The sequence below is a fragment of the Bemisia tabaci genome, chromosome 10 (genome assembly GCF_918797505.1).
Source record: "Bemisia tabaci chromosome 10, PGI_BMITA_v3".
Taxonomy (NCBI): Eukaryota; Metazoa; Arthropoda; class Insecta; order Hemiptera; family Aleyrodidae; genus Bemisia; species Bemisia tabaci.
Window position 1 is genome coordinate 1,860,815 of NC_092802.1, and position 23,017 is coordinate 1,883,831.

The 23,017-nt window shown below is 39.3% G+C and overlaps 1 protein-coding gene across 3 annotated transcripts in view; it reads right to left on the bottom strand.

The window, feature by feature from the left end:
* Positions 1-1,133: 1,133 nt before the first annotated feature.
* The window catches only part of Csas (CMP-sialic acid synthase), a 31,591-nt gene continuing 9,707 nt past the window's right edge, over positions 1,134-23,017 (bottom strand). For 2 of the 3 annotated variants that reach the window (XM_019048575.2, XM_019048576.2), the window contains exons 3-7: positions 15,368-15,498; positions 11,468-11,620; positions 9,995-10,144; positions 8,312-8,450; positions 6,200-7,445 (exon numbers count right to left, since the gene is read on the bottom strand). In XM_019048575.2, the coding sequence (XP_018904120.2) occupies positions 7,325-7,445; positions 8,312-8,450; positions 9,995-10,144; positions 11,468-11,620; positions 15,368-15,498 (694 nt within the window). In that variant the 3' untranslated portion in view covers positions 6,200-7,324. Of the gene's footprint in view, positions 5,129-6,199; positions 7,446-8,311; positions 8,451-9,994; positions 10,145-11,467; positions 11,621-15,367; positions 15,499-23,017 lie in introns of those variants that run through there. The other variant, XR_011900669.1, reaches the window with a different exon arrangement.

Consider the following 23,017-nt stretch of genomic DNA (forward strand, 5'->3'; position numbering starts at 1 on the left):
TATTTTAATCCAGTTTTGTTCGGAAAAAATATCAGAATCGCTGTGCATGCTTCCTGTTAAAATTTACTGGATTCCATGGCATTTCTAAAGAGAACAATTCGTTAGATCATTCCTTGCTCAAAGTAGTCATAGATTTAACAAACAAGTCAATGCAAAATCTAATGGATTGGATATAAAAAGAAGTTGAAAGAAATTTATTGCGAAAAGAAATCATCAAAGTGAAAATGTACGCCACTAGTGGCAATTCAGGTCTTTTTTTTTATTTATTTATGTATTAATTGATTTATGTTTGTGCCCTCTTTTCGCAAGTGACCCACCGAAGCATGGACGTACCACCACCCTCCTAAACGACTTCTAGTTAGCCTCAACGCAATAGAAAAAACATCTTTTTTTCTCCAATCCAGTCGATTTTTTTAACCAACCAACGCACCCGCACAAACTCGTTGGTCCTGAATGTATACCTGTAGGCATTTGAATGATGACCGCATCCTTATTGCTGGTTGACACATTATTTTTGTTTTTTGTTTTGTAGTTTGCCTTATGTCAGATAATATTTATCATTAGGAAATATTTTGTTAACACTCTGTTTGACGTGTGCTTTTCATTCCAAGTGAACCTCCAGCCTCGAGATTTTGCAATGGTTTTCCCCAGATATTGAAGCATACTTTGTGAGAGGAGTTTCAATCAAATGATTTTAGAGTCCTCTCCAAATACGTTAACGCCCCTCTAGTCTGTGTCAGGAGATTTGCCATCTTCATTCTCGCATTTACTTTACATGCTAAACTGATGTCACAGGATGTTTTGTTACAGTCTAAAAGTGTGTAAACTTATTTGGCTTGGACTCGGGGAAAGTCATGACAAAAAATGGGAAATCAATTTTAACTCCAAAATTTTGCCTTTAACTAAAAATACCCTCTAAAATGAAGGGTCCCGTCTCATTAATGGAAAAGAATGTTCTGTTTTCGATGCTGTCTGCAGCTACTTGGAATGAATTACATGCTTCTTTTGAAAGGAAATACGTAACCAACTGCCAATTATGTTAGAATACAATCCTTTTTGTCTTAATTTTATCTTGCTAATTTTGTTTTAATTTGAAAATGAAAGTTGCCCTGCAGAGTTGCAGAAAAATGTCTAGTCTATTGCAGCAAGACTCTAAATATCACCATAATAGATAGTAGTATATTTTGTGAAAGCCACAAATCTATAAGATCTATTGATCGGGTATCATCTCCATTGCACATTGGAGTTTAATTTTTTTAGATTTTACTTCACCAGAACAAGTGTCAAATCGCACAAGCAAGTTTGAAGTAAAGTCATCTCTCTGAAATGCAGACGAGATGACAGCTATCTCAGTATTTCAGACAAGCTAGTTTTACTATTTTAGACAAGAAAGAATTTTTCACCCTGTTTCAGTTTTTTTTAGCTTGTATGGTTTTTTTTTGACAATCATAGTATGAATATTATACTGCAAAAAAGGTGAAATTTTTGGAAGAAGAATGTATGCACAAAAAACAACTGGTCTTTTCAATTATTAGAAGTATTGCACTGGTCAGGTTTAACCATATATGTTTAACCATCCTTACCAAAGGAGGAACTTCCCTAATTAAACAGGTTTCATGAAACTGTCGGTAGATTTCAAGTCAGGAAAGATCGCTAGCAAAAAATCCACAAATTTTCTCCCTAAAACAGAGTTCAAGGATTTTTTATTCAATGTTTTTTAATATATACGCCTCTCTTCCAGAAACCGACTTGATCAAAACATATTGACGGTGAATTTACCAGACCACATATCTCGGTTTGCGATGTTGCAGACTCCCTGCCGTACTCAATTTTTTAAACGGAAAACCACTCAACATCAATTCTTAAAAATATCCTTGATTTTTTTTCTCTGTCCAAAAAAAACTCTGTAAAAACTTCAAGGAATGGCATTGATTTGTTCTCCTTCAAAAAAATAAAAAGGGGAACAGAGACACTAAACTTTGCAAATGAGATACGCTATCAGCAGGGCGATTATTGAAATGAGATCGACTCTTTGTTGCCGCTTTGTCGTGTTGATATCATTTCAATAATCGCCCCACTGGTTGTTTCACTGTCTATATTTGGAGGAAGGCTGAACATGGATATTTGCGAGGAATTTCTTAGCTACCAAGTGAAATTGTTGTGCAATATTCCTTTTTGCCGTCCTTCATCGCTTTTTTTCTTCACAAATTTTAAACACATACATTGAGGTGTTTTAGCCTCTTTTTCAGGAATCTAACATACCTCCATCCAGATTTCTTCCCCAGATAGATTTTTGTTATTGGAGTGAATGCATTAATTGAGATCTCCTTGTTTTTTGCCCTTGCATGCTTCTATGGAACCCAAAACAAAGATATGCTTGCAATTTGTATGAGTTGCCGCTATCTTGACTTTACTCATGTATCGCTGTCAAACACCGTCAGTTTTGAGTTAATTTTTGCACAGAAGACGGCCTCTCAGCTCAGAGAGCAAGGAAAGTCAGAGAGTTTGATAGATGCATTCATTATTTTTAGTAGTATAATGTCGAAAGGTCTTCGTTTACAACAATTTCAAAAACATTCCTCTTCGTTCAAGAATTTAAAATAAATGCTGCTAATTATTTTTTGCAAACTTGCTACTCCAAGTGTAAAAATCAATTCTAATTTTGTATTAAGATGCCAAAATTTTCTCTGAAAATGTGTGGACAGCAAAAAAGCATGCCTTAACCATGGCACGATGTACAAGAGGACAGTGACATTTGCAATAAGCTGCCGTGCTAAGGAAAAACGCCGTTTGAACATTCGAGAGTTGCCAAATTTCTTCCGATAAAATGTTTATTTTTGAGGAAAGTTATTAATATTTTTCCTTAGAGTTTTCAGACACTTTAGATCAAATTACAAAAAAATTGTCAGAGAAATTGGAAGAAAAATATTCACAAATTTTCCTGAAAATTAGCGATTTTTCTCAGGAAATTTGGCAACGCCTGAAGGCTCATACGGCGTGATTCCTTAGCACGACAGTAAGGAACTACTACTTCCGCCTCATTTTAGGAACAACATAAGTGCCATGTTGCCCTCTCATAGGCTGATTCAGACACTTCAAACGGGAGGGATGGGAGGGGGGCCCGGGACTTCCCCCAGAAAATTTTTGAGATCATAAAGCATCTAGTTTGCAGTGTCAGTCGATTTCGTCATGAATAATTAGCAAATCTGAGGGTCCTTCCTTCCCCTTTCCTCCGTTTTTTGTACATTATTACTGCCGTGCTAAGGAAAAACGCCGTATGAACCTTTATTAGGCGTTGCCAAATTGTCTTTAATAAAACACAAATTCCCTGGTAAATTTGTGAATATTTTTCTTCCAGTTTTTCAGAGAATTTTGTTCGTATTTTGTTCGTCCTGATAATTTCAAGGAGAAATATTCATAGTTTTCCTTAAAAATAAACATGTTATCAAAGGAAATTTGGCAACTCTCGAATGTTCATACGGCGTTTTTCCTTAGCACGGCAGATTACCTCTACTACCTTCTCTCTTTCTTCTCTTTTTCTTCCTCTGTTTTGTCGGGCGAACAGCGGGCTAAATATTGAAATTGATAGACAAAGCTATAGACAAAAGAGACATGGAGGGATCCTATTGGTGGAAGCTGGTGATTGAAATAAACAAAAGAGGTAGGTAATAGACTAACTAACGGCAACTCACGAGAGACCTTCTAGTTAGTCCATCATTTACCTCCTTAGTCTATAAGAACCACCCAAATTAAACAATGATCGATCCATATTCATTATGTCCTCTTTGTCTATCGCTTTGTCTATCAGTTTCAACAATCGGTCCACAGGTCCAACAATCCGTTCCCCTTAAAATCCCCATGAATCCATGAGTCTTCGCCCTCTGCAGATCAGTACTTTTGTGGATAAGCCGGAAATAGAAGTTCCTTATTGCAAAATGAAGCTCAATCATAGATGCGAACTAATCTCATGAGTTTTCACTTTTTTCTATTTCCTATTCAATCGAACGTAGTTTCTGGAAGAAGAGAAGGGTATCGTATGTAAATGAAGTCGTTAATCGATTTTTGACACAACAAGTATTTTATTACATTCAGGAAGCTCATTTTTTGCCCTATTTTTGAATTTTAAGTTCACTTATGTCATGAGTTTCCACGAAATTTTTAAACATTGGATTAGTCTCCTAGATACCACGAAAATACCTAGCAGGTATCCACGATACATTTCCCAGAAAGGAACGAAAAACTCATTTTTCTAAGTAGCGTGGACATATTTGGTGTGATAAGAAATAAGGAAACTCCCCCTCCAGATTTTTTGTCAGGTCCTGCAAAATGGTCCAAGATAATGATAATCGAGGAACTGTTTTTAGTACAGAAGAATAATTTCGACGGTGAAACTATACCAGACCACGTATAGCTGTTTGCAGCGTTGCAGACTTCCTGCTATACTTTATTTTTCAAACGGAAAATTACCCCACTTCAATTCTTAAAAACTTCCGTGATTTTTCTTCCCTGTCCGAATAAAACTCTGTGAAACCTTCAAGAAATGAAATTGATTTTTTCTCCCTCAAAAAATCAAAATGGGAGCAGAGATTTTGAAACACTGCAAACGAAATGCTCGGTTTGGCAGTTTCACCGTCGACATGTACTAATCCTCATTATTCTTCTGTTCTAAGAACAATTTGACTGTCTCTCTTTGTACTCTGAAAATAATAACTGTGATCAGTGATCGGAATTCAAACACTGAAGTTGTCTTTTTATTCACTACTATTTTGGAAGTTTTTGCAATCCTACTATAACTGCTTGTCTCATAAAATTGTATATTTGTCATCAGGCTAGACAGCTCAGATGTAGCATTTTAATTAAAGACACTCAATCTAATTCTTAACTGTCTCTCCTCTTTTTACCTGCCCACACTTACATTTCGATAAATAATTATTCTAAGTGCATCCATACAAAATAACTCCATGCGGGATTTATCATGGAATGAAAAATTCCCTGAAAGTATAGAATTAATCAGAGGATCTAGTCCAGGAACTTGAAATTTCTTCTTCTAACGCTTAGAGGCCAATCTCTCCTACTATCAAAATTTCGGTGCTGGTCGATTTTTCATCATGATGAAAGTGGATCGATTCTTGGAACAGAAAAATGCGAATATCTTGTAAGCAGGATTGCCGCCCCTGGTAAAAATTGGCGATAAGAGCTGCGTTTCAAAATACCATAGGAATTCTTGTAGCCGGTTAAAGAAGGCTACAGAAAATCATACATATAGCTGGCTGTAGAATGCGGAGAAAATCATACGGCCGGGCTATACGGAGCGATAAAAAATTATGCAGCCGGGCTATAGTTCCTATAGCCGGGCTTTACACTTTATCGCCTGGCTGCTGCTTTTTCGCCATCGATTATAAAAGGCTATAAGAAATTGTGTAGAAATTTGTGTGCTTTGGAAATAATTAAGTTTGATACGGAACCACCTTAATATTTACAAAACACACGTTATATTTTCCTTCAATACATATTTTTTTTCTCATCAATTAAAACGAGAATAAAATCCATACAGGATGTGCTAACATTTCAAAATCATGAATTGAATAACGCTGACTCCGCCAGATTAAATATTAGAGCCTAACACAAAGCGGAGCGGCGACGCACTGGCGCCTACAAACCTAACAGGGATACTTCACGCATCGCGCAACGCGTGAAGTATCCCTGTTAGGTTTGAAGGCGCCAACGCGCGTTCCGCTCTGGCTGCCCGCCTGCCGCACCGCAGCGTGCCACGGCGCTTGAGGCAACTAATTCACACCAGAGGTATTGCACAGTATCATACGAAACTGAAGACGCTCTAATATATTAGGAATGGCAGGCATCCATCAAACGGAGCTTTCCTCGCAAAATAAATCAAGATACTACGGCCCAAAAAGAAAGCAGTGGTCCAAAAACTCACTAAGTCCTAGCATCCGCAATTAGTGACGTTTAGTATACACTTTATCGCCTGGCTGTGAGTTGCTTAATCACCATCGGCTATAAAAGGCTATAAGAAATTGTGTAGCCGGCTATAGACGCTATTGGAATAATCTTACAGCCGGCCGCAGGTCTATGGTATTTTGGAACACAGATTCTACTACCAATTTTTACCAGGGGCCGTAAGAATAAAATAATGCACACAATGAATCAAAACAAACCTCAAATAAAAAGAAACAAAAAATCAACTTTTAAGCTTACTTTAATGATTGCTGCTAGCATTGACATACAAGACTAGATGAGAGTCGACTTCATCAATTTTTTGATAATGCAGCTATTCCTAAGGGCTGATTATTGAAACTTATAGACAAAGCTATAGACAAAGACGACAAAAGGGATTTGGAGGGATCCTATTGGTGAAAGCAGGTGGTGGCAATGGACAAAGGAGGTAGTAGACTAACTAACGTCAACCCTCTGAAGTTCGTCCATCATTTTCTTCCTTAGTCTATAAGAACCAACCATGTCAACCAATAGGATCGCTCCATAATCCTTACATGTCTTCTTTGTCTGTCGATTTGTCCAACGCTTTCAATAATCGGCCCTCTGCTTAGTAGTTCGTAGTTCGTCCGGCCAAAGTATCACAAGCCCCATGCGACGTTTAAGACCATCCGTCGCCATTTTATGTTTTTACAGAGGAATTGTTAAACGAAGCTGCCTGAAAATTTCACTGGATTTTCTTTGAGCTGCCGATGAAATTCAGTGAAATTTTCAAACATATTCAACCAAGAATTTCTCAGTGCAAAATCAAATGACGGCGGAAATGTTTAAACATAGCATGGCGGTTGTGATACTTTGGCCGGAAGGTGAAGAGTTGTCCATGTTGCATACGGAAAAAAATGAAGGCTCACCGGTCTACTCGTGCTCGTGGCGCAGCGGCTCAGTATCGAGTGGCGAGGCGTGAATAATCGATTATCGATATCCCCATTTGAAGCTGTGGTAAAGAATCGATTATTAAGGCTTTCGTCGCAAACACCTTGTTTATCGAGAATTTTCCATAGATTTAAATAGTATAGATCAATCGATACATCGCAAAGAAAGGAACGCCACGCTATTGTTCTCATCGGAGCGCTCCTTCGGCTGAATTTGTCCAGTGTTTTAAAACAGACCCTGCGGATCAATACGCACAACAAGAAGAGAAAATCCATACTTCTATTTTTCTACTCTGCATTGAAGTCTCCTAGGGAAACAACCTGTCAGTAATTAATAGTCGTATAATGTTCGGTGTTTTAAGTAAACTTGTGATGAAGATCCGCACAATCAGGTGCTTGATTTTGAGGCTCATCGGCTCAGTGAAAACGCTTCCAAGACTTTAAGGAATCATCTGTTGGCTTTCCGAATCAAGAATTGGCGCCATGACTTTGGCCACCACCAAATCGAATTCAGTATCGATCTCCAGACTGCGGTTCTTCGGTATTTCCACCAGTCGAGCTCTCCAATATGGAAAAAAACAACAAACAAACCAAAAAGAGTTAAAAGAAAAAAAAGATGCGATCAGTTGTGTGATCAGAATGATGTGATCAAGATAAAAAGAACTTAATGCCATAAGTAAGAATGAAAGAAACGCAATGAGGAGAGTAACTTTTACTCCTTGCCGGGGCGGAGCGAAAGTGACAAAACTACTACGCGCAACTATTCGTGCTCTCAAGCCTCTTATATTGCCGCCACGGTTATTGAAGGCGAACTTGACGGAATAAGAGACACGCTGTGAGGTGAGTTCGAGTGATCCACGTGTGTTCCATGCCTTCCTATGCTTATTCATGTTACATTTACTCATTATGATTATTGTTATTTGGGGGTAATTGAGAAATTAATTGAGCTGAATGTTAGCCAATAGGATTGTGCGTAGGATCGCTACCTAATGCACCGTTTTTGATAAGATCAATAAGTTTGGTCTCTTTGCTGTCAGTTTATTTTTATTTACAGATATTCTTTTTTGTTATAATAATTTTTGGTGATTGATTTAAGTAGTATCGGAATGAACTCATTTAGTTTAATGTAGTAAAATTGATTTTGTTCAGAGTTTATTGATTGTTATTTTTGTTTTATTAAAGCTTTACGTTGCGTAAAACTAATGAATTTCAAAATTATAAATAGATTTAACAATTACATTATTATAATGAAGTTTTCAAACTTATCCTTAAATTTACACATAAATGCGTTCATCAGGCACTATATTTATTAAACTTTAAAATGAATCAATTCCAAAATTGTATTTATTCACGGCACTCCGATGCATCCACGAGTAAACCTCTAGCATGCATTTGAAACGAGAAGGAGATTTTGTCTCGGTACCTACCGGCCTCCTTGAAGAACATTCTCAGCAAGTAGGGAAGTCCTAAAAACATAGAACATGCCGTTCTCTACGAACTCCCCATTCCAGTCTTGTCTCCTGGGTCGTTTAGTTGCATCAAAGTTAGCTGCATGCAGGTATCCCCCTTATTCAAAACAAAAAAAAAAAAAAAAAAAAACGAGAAGGAATGTTTGTTAAGGAGAAATATATTCCTGAAAAACATACAATAAGAAATAAAATCGATGTCGGCGTCAATAGTGAATAGATGCTGAATTTTGACACAATCCTCCGAGAGGCAGGATTTGTAGACAAGACTCAAGGAAAAAAACTTTTAGCTACACAGTTATTGCAGCATGGATAGTGTTTTTTGGATTGGATAATCTTAAAAATTGCAGGCAAAATACAATGAGGAATCCAATCGTATCAAAATCGAACTGTGTAAAAGAGGTTCGATGTCGTGTTTCTCGGTAAGACTTACTTAAATTGGAGATAAAGTTCTACTTCTATTTCTACATTCAAATAATTTTCCCACAACTTCAAACTTAAGACGGGGAAGATTGTACAGCTAGTTGAGCTTACAACAAAGCTTAGTTTAAATTTGTCCTATTAATAATGTTGCGGAGACTCTGCTATGTTTCCTCAGTGTCTATTCTGATGTCTCCTTTAAATGTCCCTGTGGGCTGATTTTTGAAATTGATGTGCAAAGCGATAGACAAAGAAAACGAGGGGAAATGGAGCGATCCTATTGGTCGAAACGGATGGTTGTTGTGGACTAAGGGGAAAATTATGAACTAACTATCGGGTCTCTCGTGCGTTGTTGTTAGTTAGTCTATCTTTGTTCTTTTCAACCACCCGCTTCCACGAATTATGTCGTGCTAAGGGAAAACGCCGTATGAACCTTCAAGCGTCGCCTTTCCTTTAATAAAATTCGAATTTCCTGGTAAACTTATGAATATTTTCCTTCCTATTGTTCAGATGATTTTGTTCGCAATTTTACCTGAAGTTCCAGAAAATTTCAAGGACAAATATTTATTCCCCTCCGCAAAAATAAACATTTTAACGAAGGAAATTTGGAAACTCTCGAATGTTCATACGGCGTTCTTATTTAGCATGGCAGAAGGGGATCGCTTTATTTTATCTTTGTCTACAGCTTTGTACACCAATTCAAGAGTCAACCTGGAGTATTGAACCACCCCAAACCTAGCCTTCATACGACCATATTAAGTCCACATTCTCCTGCCGGGCAGGTTGGCTCTCCTCTAGGAGGACCCATGTAGATATGGACTACATTTTGCAATTTGGAACTATAAATTCTAGCCCGGTTTAAATACAACATTCGACGGTGAAACTACCAAACCACGTATCTCGTTTGCGGTGTTTAAAAATCTACGCTCACATTTTATTTTTTTGAAGTAGACCAAATCAATATCATTCCTCGAAATTTTCACAGAATTTTCTTCGCACGAAGAGGAAAAATCACAGAAATTTTCTAGACTGGACGTTAAGTAGTTTTTCATTTAAAAAATAAAGTATGACAGGAAGTCTGCGACGTCGCAAACCGAGATACGTGGTTTGGTAGTTTCACCGTCGATATGTGCCATTAGTTTCCTTATGCACATGAGTGTTTTTCTAGAAAAGCCAGAATTTAGAGTTCCGAAGAGTTCATATGTCGAATGGTTTCCTACTAACTTTGGTCCAAGTTCCAGCGAAGCTGATGCGATCTCGTAACTGAGAAGACAGAGTCACAATGAGCCTCTTTGATTAGCCGAAGAGCCTCGATGAGAAATTGTGACGTTAGGAATGGGGATGTGCACTGGATCAAGCCGATCACCTCCAAATCTGTGAGAAATCACGGCATAACTTCAATGATTGAATGAAAAATTAAGAAATCACTTTTGATGTACCTACTGCATTCGTATATGGTACCAGTTGGTACACATACGTCGAATTAACATCACGCAATATCGATGGCTGCTGGAACATCCACGTATCTTCGTTTGAGACGTTGCAAACTACCTGTTATACTTTATTTTTTCCTCGAAAAACTGGAAAACGGAGGAATGTAGGCAGTTTTTTTTACTCTTTTAGAAAATCGTGTTTTCCGAGGTACGCAATTTGCACTTTCACCATCGCTATTCTGTATTATCAAGTTACTCAGTTAGTTCGCTCCTCTTCCAGTGAAAAAGAAAAAAAGAAAGGAAGGAAAAAAGTAGGAGCCTACATTTCGATACATGGTTCCACAATTTGTCTATCGACAAGGTTCCCAAGAAGAGATGTAGTCAGGCCTTGTTTTTTAACTTCACTCCCGGATCTGAGCGATACTTCATTGGCAGCTTAGAGCGGCGCATTGCGAGTTGACGCCTCGCGCTATCGCGCCTTCAATTCTGCAGATGCAACACGGACATCCATCAAACACGAATAGTCGTATCACTGCGCCGTCATCAACGCGCGTTCTTTGGGCAGCGTAGAGGGGAGCATTGTGAGTGTTATGTGATTCGTTTCCCTAATAGAATTTTGAGGAGGAAAGATGCACGTATAGTGCTTTGTTGCATACCTTGTAGATCTTTCAGATCTTTTCAAATTTTAAAAATTTTTCTTATTTACAATTTGTTTTGTTTTCTTAATATCTTTTTAATCAATATAATTTATCTAGATATGTAGTTGGGTTAGTTTTAGGTTTAACCACAACTGCTGGTACCTAATTAGATGGAATTTAAATAAATTCTTATAGTAGATTGCTCTGATTTTTAAATTTTACCTATAATTTTTAAAGGAATGATGCTAAAATTATCGATCCTCGTACTGGCGATTTTACGTGAACTTTTGGTAGTCACACATGCAAAAATATCGTGGGTATTTTTAGTATAAAAGCAACTATAAATCTTATATATTCTCATTTTTTTACTTCTATATATTGGATATTTCAGAAATTCAGCGGAAACTTCATAGAGCTTTTAAAGCTCGATGATGTTTCCGCTGAATTTTCTAATAATTATTTGATAATTTCAAGTGGACTACGTTTTGCAATTTGGAAGTATAAATTCTAGCCCGGTTTAAAAACAACGTATGTCCCGTTAGTTTTCCTATGCACATAAGTGTTTTTCCAGAAGAGCCACAATTTATAGTTCCAAATTGCAAAATGGAGTCCAAGTGATTCCTGACCTGGATGCCTTGCGAAGAAGTCTTGGACGCCGAGGATGGAGGCGGCAGAATCGGTGGCCGTGGAGGGGTGGCGCCAGTGGAGGCGGGCAGTCGCTTTCTGCGCCTCCATCGCGATCTCCATGTCATCCGTCGAAACCCACACCGAATCAAAAACTGAGAATAAAAAATTATTTAGATATAGACTCGAGGTGATTCGTCAAGCTCAAAAGAAGTGGTCACACTGGCGTGCGATATATCGCATCGAGTAGGTCAAAAATCTCGGCAGATTTTTAATTCTTAACAAAAAAAAAGACGATAGCCCCTGCGCATGAGCCTAAAGAATCATTTTAAACACAAAAATCGGCAAAATTCAGAGAAATGAAAGCAGAACAGTGTTGGGAAAAAACCTCGCATTCGATCCAGCTATCGATTTCTATATCGAATGCGAGGTTTTTGTCCAAATACTGTTCTGCTTTCATTTCTCTGAATTTTGCCGATTTTTGGGTTTAGAATTATTCTATAGGCTTATGAGCAGGGGCTATCGTCCTTTTTTTTTTTTTTTTTTTTTTTTTTTTTTTTTTTTTTTTTTAGCTAAGAATTACCTAATCAATGCGATATATAGCATGCCAAAAAATTTGATTTCTGACAAAAGATTTAATTATTCACATAAAGAATTCGATGAAATTGACATTCAAAGAGACCTGAGAATTTTAGAAATCAATATTTTTGAAAACCCCCATGATAAAGTGTGTAGGAAGACGGAAGGAATCAAACACAAAATAGTTTTTTTGTAAAAATACCCATTAGAACCTGAGATAAGGTATATCTTTTGTGTGAAAACTTGACTTACAGAAAACTTGATTCGAATTTTTGGCAAGGACAACTGTTGATAGTTAATTTAATGACACTACGCCTCGACCGCCGCTCCCACAAAAGCTTATACCGCTCGACCTATCATCAGAAATAAATGGTCATGATCATGATCTTCTTTGCTCGTAGGGACATGCAAAAAAAAATGAGCCCAAAAAATGAAATTCTAAATTTTTTTCGAAAATCCATGTCTGAATCTCCTCAACTTCGGAGAGGGAGGGGGGAGAGGGTTACGTGCACGGAAAAAATGGATTACTGATTTAACAAGTAAATTATTGAGAAATACGTCCGACATGTTTCAAATGTACATTTTACAATTGGAGGGAAAGATAATTTAACCACGGGGGTGGATCAATTAGCATTTTTTTTATCGTTAAATCTACACTGAAACACGTCTCACACTTTTTCTTCACCGAAAAAATTAAATAGCTGCTCTAACGATTCAATTGCTAAAAAAAATTGACTGCTATGTTTCAACGTAGATTTTACAACAAAAAAATGCTTCTTTAATGACTATCCTAAGCTAACGTAACCATGGAGGTGTTTTAAGCAGCATTTTTTTGTTGTTGCAAAATCTACATTGAAACATTGCAGACTCTTTTTTTTAGCAACTGAATTGTTAAATCAGCAATTCAATGTATTCCGTGTAACTACAAAATTGTTAAATCAGCAATATCATTTTTTCCCGTGAGCTCCGCACACGACCCACAATCTCGTTCACTGAAGCTAAATTTTTTCCATGTCGGTATCTTACTAGATCATCAACTCAAGCACCGACCTTAAACCTCCCCAAGCTTCTCCTCTCACAAAGATAACGCGAAATTCCAGGCTCCGTAACAAGGCACCCAAAGAGTTAGTGATAAATAGTGGATAGGGGCGGTAACAAGACGATAAGGGATAAAAAACGAGCGACGAACTTAGTCTAATAGTGATGACGCAACCGGGGGGAGGGGGGGGGGGGGTGGAAGCGTGGGCGGCCATAAAAGACAAAGCGATTTGTGTAAACCGAACCATAAATTCACACTCGGCGATTACATCGCCGCGCGGCGAGGCTCGATCAACGTCCGCTTTGAATAGAGCGAATTAATTTCGCCGGCTAATCAAGTCATAGCGCCCGCCCTCCCCCTCCCTGCCAGCAACCGGTGGGGCTCGGGTGTTAGAGTGGTGGTATTTAGTGAATATGAAGGCGGGAAGCCGCCGGCAGAGCCTCGATCATCTTTTTTCAACACCGTTTGCAGAAGCATGCGAGCCGTATCCTACCGTGTTGAAGAAGAACGGCGTATGGGGCTTCAGACGTTGCCGAGTTTCCTTCGATAAAAACCGAATTTATTGTTAAAATTGGGAATATTCTTACACCCAAAATTTTCAGACCAAGAAAAATTATCCAAGAATGTCGTCAAAAATACATGTTTTATCAAGGGCAATTTGGCAACTCTCGAATGTTTATACGGCATTCTTCCTTGGCACGACAGCATTCAAGAGTTGCCAAATTTCCCTGGATAAAAAATGTATTTCTGAGGAAAGTTATGCATATTTTTCCATGAAATTTTCAGATATTTTGGATTAAATTGCGAACAAAATTGTCTGGAAAATTTGAAGAGAAATATTCAAAATTTTTCCAGTGAATCCGGTTTTTATTGATGGAAATTTGGCAACGTTTAAAGGCTCATACGGTGTTTTTCCCAAGTATGGCAGTATTCATGATCGTCCCTCAAACAATAGGCGGATTGCGTTGGTCACAGAATCGTGTTTTGATGCTTGATTCTTGCTGGTTAGCTAAAAACAATAAGATCCGTCCAAACAGCACATTTTTAAGCTCAATATGAATCGCGCTTTGAAAATTCGGTATATGACGTCATCCACCGCGGTAGTTGCATACCACTTTGATTTAATCAAACAGTGATACACATGTTAGCACCGACTCCTTGATATAAAACACGGATAAAACTGAAGTGGAAAGAACCATGGTATGGGTGGTTTCACGATAACCGGAATAGTTTTGTCGCCGTAACAGTCAACACATTTTTCGGTCATATTTTTAGTGGTAATGATAATCACTCGAAATTTTTTTATATGTCATAACGCATTTCAAAGACTTATCGCTCTACTTTTCAATTTTAATATATAAATGGCCGAAAATGTGCTGTCTGTTACATTGACTTTTTACCGCATAACAGACAGAAAATTTTCGGAATTTACATAATATTAATTGAGAAGTAGGGCAGTAAATCATTAGAGGGCGTTATAATGCACAACCCTTTGAAGAGTAATGCAGAAAAATTCGAGTGATTATCATTTCTACTAAAAATATGACCGAAAAATGTGTTGTCTGTTACGGCGACAAAACTTTTCCAGTTATCGTGAAACCACCCGTACGCACATCCGAGATGGATGACGCCATAAATAGAGTTTTTCAAAGTGCGATATCTCGGTTAATATAAAATGTAGAAAGTTGGTGTTTGGAGAGCTCTTTACTTTTGGCTAATCCACAAAAATCCAGCATCAAAACACGATTCCGTGACTAGCGCGACTGACCCATTCTTGAAGAGGTTCTGGTCCTTCAGGCAGCTCCTTTTCTCAGGAAGCTCCCATACCACGTATTTCGGTTTGCGACATTGCAGATTTTCTGTCGAATTCCTTCAATTTTAAACGTATGCAACACGCAGTTCCGTGGATCAAGAATAGTTGCATCCAGACGTAATGCACATACCTCCCGCGCGTCCGTGTCTGCCTGCCCGCAACTGTAACGCAAAACGCAAGTTAAAACTCCTTCAATCGTTGACATCTGCAGTACGCGTTGTCCTTGACCACGAATAGTTTCATTCAAGCGCCATCAATTTTTTTGAAGGGGCACGACTTAAAAGTTCATGATCATTGGGAGTCATGATAGACGAAGAAAATGGGGGCTCAAAAGTATTCTGCACTCAAGGGCTTTCAGGAATGATCAATCTAGCTCTGTCCTCTATTTTAAAATGTTAAATAATTTCACCTCTATGCATGAGGGAATAATTAAAATATCAGGTACATGAAATAATGTGTGTCTTCTCTCACCATCGGATTCGAGGATATTTTCGACCGCTCTCTTGATAAGCGTTTTTCCGTTGACCACAGATAGGTTTTTCTTCTTGATCCCCTTGCTGCCACCCCGGGCCAAAATCAGAGCTGCTGACCTGAAAGTTTCTCTGAAATTTTCATCAATCAAAATGCATTTTAAAATCTTTCCTTTATTCGTAACAATTTTTTCGGTCGCAGTAACAATACTAATCAAGACAGCATTATTGTTACTGGGATTGAAATAATTTTTACTGCAAAAGCGGTAATTGTATAGTAAGTACGACTACGAAAGTAGATAGGACCTAGTTTTCATAATGAGTATTGTAAGAACAAAGATTATTTTTTCTTCGTATGGACGGCTGTAAAGATGGCTAGAGTCGAAAAATACGTATCTCAAATTCCCCAAATTTCTTTCCTCAAGTTTAATCGAGGATTTTGAGACGTTGTTGTTAGTTGAAAACCAAAAAGTTCATTAGAAATTTCAAGATATTGTTACGTAAATACGTAACACTAGAGGCCTGTGGCCGCTATGCCGCCGCCAATCACTGAGAAAATCTGCACGTAAAAAAAAGTAGAACAACCACGTTTAAGTTATAGTCGATATTTTCGTTTTTTCTCTTTTCTTTTTATATAACAAAACAAAACAATTAAATATCCTCCGAGTTCCTGAACCGTTACAACGAGGACACGTATTTTCCCTTTACCTCTGGTAAAAACCGGAGCAGAGAGGCAAGAATGATGACACGTAATCCTAGTTTAACGGTGGCTTCCAGTGGCGTGGCGTGAATGATCAATTATCGATATCTCGCCATTTGAACCTTTGATAAAGAATCGATTATTCAGGTGTTCGCTGCGAACACCCTGTTTATCGATCCTTTTCCATAGGTTTAAATGTCATAACAATCGATACATCGCAAAGCACGCCACGCCACTGGTGGCTTCAGCGTCGCGTCGCGCGAGCCATGGAAGGGAACGCGGCGGAGTCATCCTCGCAGTGTGACGCGCCTTCCATTCGGCTAGCGGCAATATGCCTACACCCATGGTCGAATAGTTATCTCGTTACGCCTGCCGTAAATGAAATCAAAAATCGACGCCTGCAAGCCGGTAAAGTGTTCTTATCTCCGATTGCAACGTCGCAAATCTCTACTCATTTTTTATTTTTAATGAATTTCACAATAATGAAAATCACAGTTTTTGTAGAATTTTTTGAGAAATTCCCAGAATGATTTGAAATAGAATCACAAAAAATTTCGACGCGATTTTTCCGTCCGTTCTGTTTTCTTTTTGTTAAACCAAAATTAAATTTACAATAAACAAGTTTTAGAATTGCTAAATCGTTTAAACATCGTCCGAGTTGCTGAATCGTTGCAATTAAGATACTTATACTTACTCTTTAATTGTGGCCAAAACCGGGCAGGGGCCGTCAATAGAAATGAAGCGTGGTCTCAGTTTTGGGGCGATTTAGCGTCGCTTAAACCAGGAAAGGGAGCTCAGTTGAGTGTCGAGCCATCTTCACAATGTGATGCGCCCTCAACCCAGTTAGCGGCAATGTGCCTATACCCGTGGTCGAGAATTTATCGCAAATAACTCTTGCATTGCGTTTCGTGCAATGCGAGAAGTATCCATGCAGTCTTGTAGGCGCTAATGTGCGTTAGACGATGACCGCACTGTTTGGCGCAATGCGTAAAGTATTCCTACAGTCTTGCAGGCGCTGATATGAGTTTCACACTGACCGCACCGTGTTTGGTGCGATTATTCGATTTCGCGTTAAGATAATCGCGGCATCGAAAAATGGAGCTGAAAAGGCCAATGTTGTATTTCGACGTCTTATGAGCAGTCCCAACGTTGCCTCGTTTCACCTTGAGGTAAGGTCATGGAGCTTTTAGGGCCCAAGAGGGCAACCAACCTCTGACCTCAAAATATCCAGAATGGTTTATTATTACAATTGTCACTACTTTTCGTTTGAAAAGCACGTACTTGACAGAGTTCTTGCATAAATCCACTAATTTTTGCGGAAGAACGCTCATTTATATACATTCTTATTTCAACCCGTGTCACTTAAGTCTTTTCAGCACCGCTGCAATGCTAAGGAAAAACGCCGCATGAGACTTTAAACGTCGCCAAATTTCCATCAATAAAAACCGGATTCACTGGAAAAATTTGAATACTTCTCTTCAAATTATCAGGACAATTTTGTTCGCGATTTAATCCAAAACATCTGAAAATTACATGGAAATATATGCACAACTTTCCTCAGAAATACATGTTTTATCCGGGGAAATTTGGCAACTCTCTGATGTTCATACTGCGTTTTTCCGTAGCACGGCAGAACGGCGACATCGGGCGAACGGGCACGCACGGGCTTCAGGGGTGGTGTTGGTACGGGGAGGGGAGGGGCTTGGGGATTCACCGGCTAGGCGCGATATTATCCCCCCCAGGGAGACCCCCCTCACCCCGTCCCCCTCCGGGGGGGCTCGGTCGTGCACTTGATCAAAAGGCGAGACGCGTTCTGCCGTGCTAAAGAAGAACGCCGTATGAGCCTTCAGACGTTGCCAAGTTTCCTCCGTTAAAAATCGAATTTACCGGGGGGATTGCGAATATTATTTTCCAAAATTTTCAGACAATGGACCACTAGACAAGGTGCGAATTTAAGCATTCTGATACATGCTTCTTAACCAGAATTTCCCGTATAACACGATTTAAACAACGAAAATTACTAAAACCAACTCTTAACAAAGATATTAAAGTTTTTATTACACATTGGTCACGAGGAATTTGAACTGCCCGCTCACAAGAAACTCAAAGCTCTACGTGAGTCAAATCGCGCACTGCAACGGTTTCAGCAAGCCTTTCAATCGAGCGATGTTCATTTCCCATCATGTGTTTTTCAAACTATAAGTAATTTGCTATAGCTGAGCCAAAGTGTCAAGATGGAGGTTGCCAGATTTTTTTATCGCAGAGACGCTCATGATAACGTTTAGCGCGCGATGTGAATCACGTAGAGAATTGAGTTTTCATGAGCGAGTGGTTTCAATTCACGCACCAAGAATCATTAAATATCTTCGGAAGGAGTTAATTTCGGTAATTTTCGTTGTGCGCATCGTGTTTTACGTAAAATTTTGGTAAAGAGACATGTATCAGAATGCTGAAATTCGTACCTTGTCTAGTGGTCCATTTTGTGCGCAATTCAATCTAAAACACCTGAAAATTTCGAGGAAAATTATGCACGAATGCTGTCGAAAATGCATGTTTTTTCGAGGGAAATTTGGCAACTCTCGAATGTTCATACGGCGTTCTTCCTCAGCACGGCGACGTTACGGCGGAAGATGCCGAGCGCGTAGGAGCGTAGGTGTCTGATCCTCTCGTCCGAGCGGGGGTATTACGGAGATGAGCTCAGACGGGTGACGTCACAGGTCAGTGGTCCTTTCACTCCGGGACACGACCCTCGGGACACCGGGGATTTTTTCAGCCGGATTACCGCCACCGACACCCAAGAAATCTTTCGGAGCAGCCGTCTCTCAACTTTGATTCGTGGAGCAGCGGGGCTGCCCCACGCAAACGGAATCTGGAAAGGAAAACGTGACCGGGTGAATTGGGTCACTAAACCTTGTTTTTTGTTACATATTCTGAAAGTACCAGCCGGCTGATTACTGAAGTCGATAGACAAAGCGATAGATAAAGCATACACAGCGGGGTTGCGGCACGAAAACGGAAACCGGAAAGGAAACGTGAGAAGATAAAGTGGGCCACTAAACCTCGTTGTTTTAAATTCAATATTTTAAAAATACCAGCCGGCCGATTGTTGCCTTCAATTCTGAACATATGCAACACGCACTATCGTGGACCACGTATAGTTGCATCCAGACGTTATACAAAGCGACAAGTGACAACAAAGCGACAAGCGACAACAAAGCGACAAGCGATACAAAGCGTTAGACAAAGCGATACATAAAGCATACACAGCGGGGCTGCGGCACGGAAACTGGAAAGGAAACGTGAGAAGATAAAGAAACCTCGTTGTTTTAAATTCAATATTTTAAAAATACCAGCCGGCTGATTGTTGCCTTCAGTTCTAAACATATGCAACACGCACTACCGTGGACCACGAATAGTTGCATCCAGACGTTATGCAGTTACGCACAGCGAGGAGGAACGAGTGCCTCCACGTTTCGCTGCGATGTCAAGAAAAGTCGAAATGCCTTCAATTCTAAACATATGCAACACGCACTACCGTGGACCACGAATAGTTGCATCCAGACGTTATGCAGTTACGCACAGCGAGGAGGAACGAGTGCCTCCTCGTTTCGCTGCGATGTCAAGAAAAGTTGAAATGCCTTCAACTCTAAACATATGCAACACGCACTGCCCTGGATCACGAATAGTTGCATCCAGATATGTTTCTTCGATTTCAATCACTTGATGGTGGGAGCTAATCCCGAAATGGTCCAAATGTGAAGTGTAACAAAATTTGGACTGCAAACATTCGGTGAGTTGTGAGGAAAATTACTGTAAACCACTAAGTTCTAAATCAACGACTAAAGTTACTTGAAAAATGCTGCCGTGGTGGCGAGGAGAGCAGTAAGTGTCAAATTTTTGAAATCGAGTTTCCTTCAAAATTCGTCTAATTTCTTTTAGATGAAATAACTGAAATTGCTAAAACAGCAAAATTCGTCTTATTTTTGTGGAAACGAGACATAATATAAGAAAATCAAAAGTGCGCAAAAAGTGACGTGGCTTTAGACAAAACAGCCGCAAGTAGCATTACTCCTCCATAGAGCCAATGAAAACAGTGCTTTGGAGTAAAATACCGCCCTTCTCTGCCAATTCCAAACGACCTGAAATTGCGCGTTCAAATTGCAACTACGAAAGCATGCAGAAGATAGCACTAACGGCTGTCTTGCCGAATACTAGCCTAATGAAACTAAATAATACCCTTTATGTTCAATTGAAATAAAAGTGGCCGATTTTCAAGCATCCTAACGATTTCTAAGAGTCTCTCGGATGATTGGTGGCAATTTGACAAAGAACGGAGACTTCTTCCGATAAAATTCTCCACTCAGGCTCTAACAAGCCCATTTTCTCAACACGTCATTAAATTTTTACTTTCACGGCTCTCTTCGCTATCACGGTAGAATGGCTTTATCTTAGTAACTGAACCGCGTTAAACAGAAAGGAATCAAGCCACATAACGCCAAATTTAATTCGGCACGTTAATATTTTGACATTAAAACGGATATGTGGATTTTTGTGGTGCAAATTTCAGTGAATTTTCTGCAGCAAATTCCTTCAAATTTTCCAAGGAATCCGCACAACCGTCCTCTTGTAAAAATTAAATTGCCCAGCTAAATTTAGGCAGTAGCTGATGTGACTTGGTTTCTTCCTGCTAAACGTAGTCCAATTAGACCGAATTTATCCTTTCAATATATTTTCATATATTGAGGGAAAATAATATATAATAAGGAAAAACGCCGCATGGACCTTCAGGCGTTGATAAATTTTCTTTAATAAAACACGAATTTCCCGGTAAACTTATGGGTGTTTTTCTTCCAATTTTTCAGATAATTTTTTTCGTAATTTCACCCAAAATTCCTGAAATTCTCTAGGAAAAATATTCATAAATTTCCTCAAATATAAAAATTTTAATGTCAGTTTGGCAACTATCGAATGTTCATACGGCGGCGTTCTTCCGAATCGAGATACGTTCTCACGTCTGAGAGACTACGTATTCTGCCGTGCTAATGAAAAACGCCGTATGAACCTTCAGGTGTTGCCGAATTCCCTTTGATAAAACACGAATTTTCTGGTGAACCTATGAATGTTTTCCTTCCAATTTTTCAGATAATTTCGTTCATAATTTCACCTGAAGTTCCTGAAAATTCCAAGAAAAATTTTCACAACTTTTCTCAAAACTAGACATTTTATTGGAGGAAATTTGGCAACTCTCGAATGTTCATACGGCGCACCTCCATAACAAGGCAGAGTAGGAGGGGTCGGGAAATTACAATAAGCATTGTAAAAGTAGAGTCCCTTTATACTGAGAGTCAAGACAATGTGAATCCATTTCTGATTGGTTCCCGCAATTTACGCCTCCACAGTGTCACAAACGGGAATAAAGATTACATTTTCACCGATTGCAAAGATTATAATTTAGAATGGACCGGGGGATAACGGGTTCGACAAAGAACAAACGGAATGAGAAAAGGAAGGGAGAAAGGAATTTGAGAATGAGCCGATCAAAGATTACGAAAAATTGCCAATTTGTGTAATCTTTAAGATTCCCGATTGTGACTCCATGAGGAGGGTTGTCTTGACTCTCAGTATGAAGAGACTCAATGTAAAAGCAACGATTTCTCCCACCGTGTACTCTAGTAACTAGAGTACCTATATTGAGAGAGTATGGCCACTGGTGTTACCACCTCTGATTGGTTCAGCCATCTTAGGCTGAATGGAGCCCTTAGGACCCAAAAATGGCGGACGCCATAAATTAATGTGATGCAAAATGACTCAAAATGTAGTTTTCTTTGCTTATCGTAACGAGAAATTTACCCAAATGCACTATTGCGATTCTTTACATATTTTTAAGGCTAATCGTGTGCAATTTTTGAGAAAAATTATCTTAGATGTAGTAAGGTCGGCAGCAAGTGCGGTTGATGAAAACCGTCAAAAGTTGGCAATGACCCCCTCCCATCCACAAAAACCAAAACAAAGCACCGCCATTTTTTGGTCCTAAGTCTCTCCATGGGGCCCAGTGGTCATACTCTCTCAATATAGGTACTCTACTAGTAACTTGACAACATAGCATAGTATATACGGAGGAGGTAGCGGAGGATTTAGTACAACCCTCGAGCCCTGACCACATTCAATTTCGCCCCAGAGATGGCGCGGGGATCGCGGACCGGGGAAGTTGAGAGCTCGGAAGTTCTTGCGGTCACTTTGTGCCGCCCCCTCTTAACCCTCCAGGATTCTTTATCCTCATTACCTCCTCTGTCCCGCGAGTAAACTTAAGCCCGGTAAGCTCCTTTCTTAACCTCACAGTGACGTTGCCACAATCGCTACACAGCTCCATGACCGTATTTATGAACGTTCCTCTACAACGTTCCAACGTCAATGACAATTCTAAAGAAATCTTCAAAAGCTGAGCACATAACAGCAAAATTTTTGGACGTATTTCTGCCAAACGGAACTATGCACTTTGAGACATGAGCCCTGAGACTCATAAGAATATATGCGTAACAGGGCTCACGTCATAATGCATATAGTATTCCGTTGGCAGTAAATGCGTCCAGTTAGCTTGGCCACATGGGCCGCGGCCCATGGCGGCAAAAGGGGGCGGCAAATTTTGCAATTGATTTAAATGTAGGTATAAAAAAAAGTCGGATTCAGAAAAAAAAATTATCAATGAGAAAAGAGGACAAAATCTCTCTTTTCTGAGAGTATTGTTATTTCTAATTTTATAGTTTTTCGGTAATAAAAGAGACATCATCTTTAATTAGTAGAGTGCAATTTGGTCTGGAGCTCAGCGCAGAGAGGATGAGGAATGATGACGAGGACTTGATATGAAAAGGACAAGCCCTCGGCATGGCGGTCGACATGTAACACATATTAGCGCCTACAAGACAGCATGAATACTTCACCCATTGCGTCAAA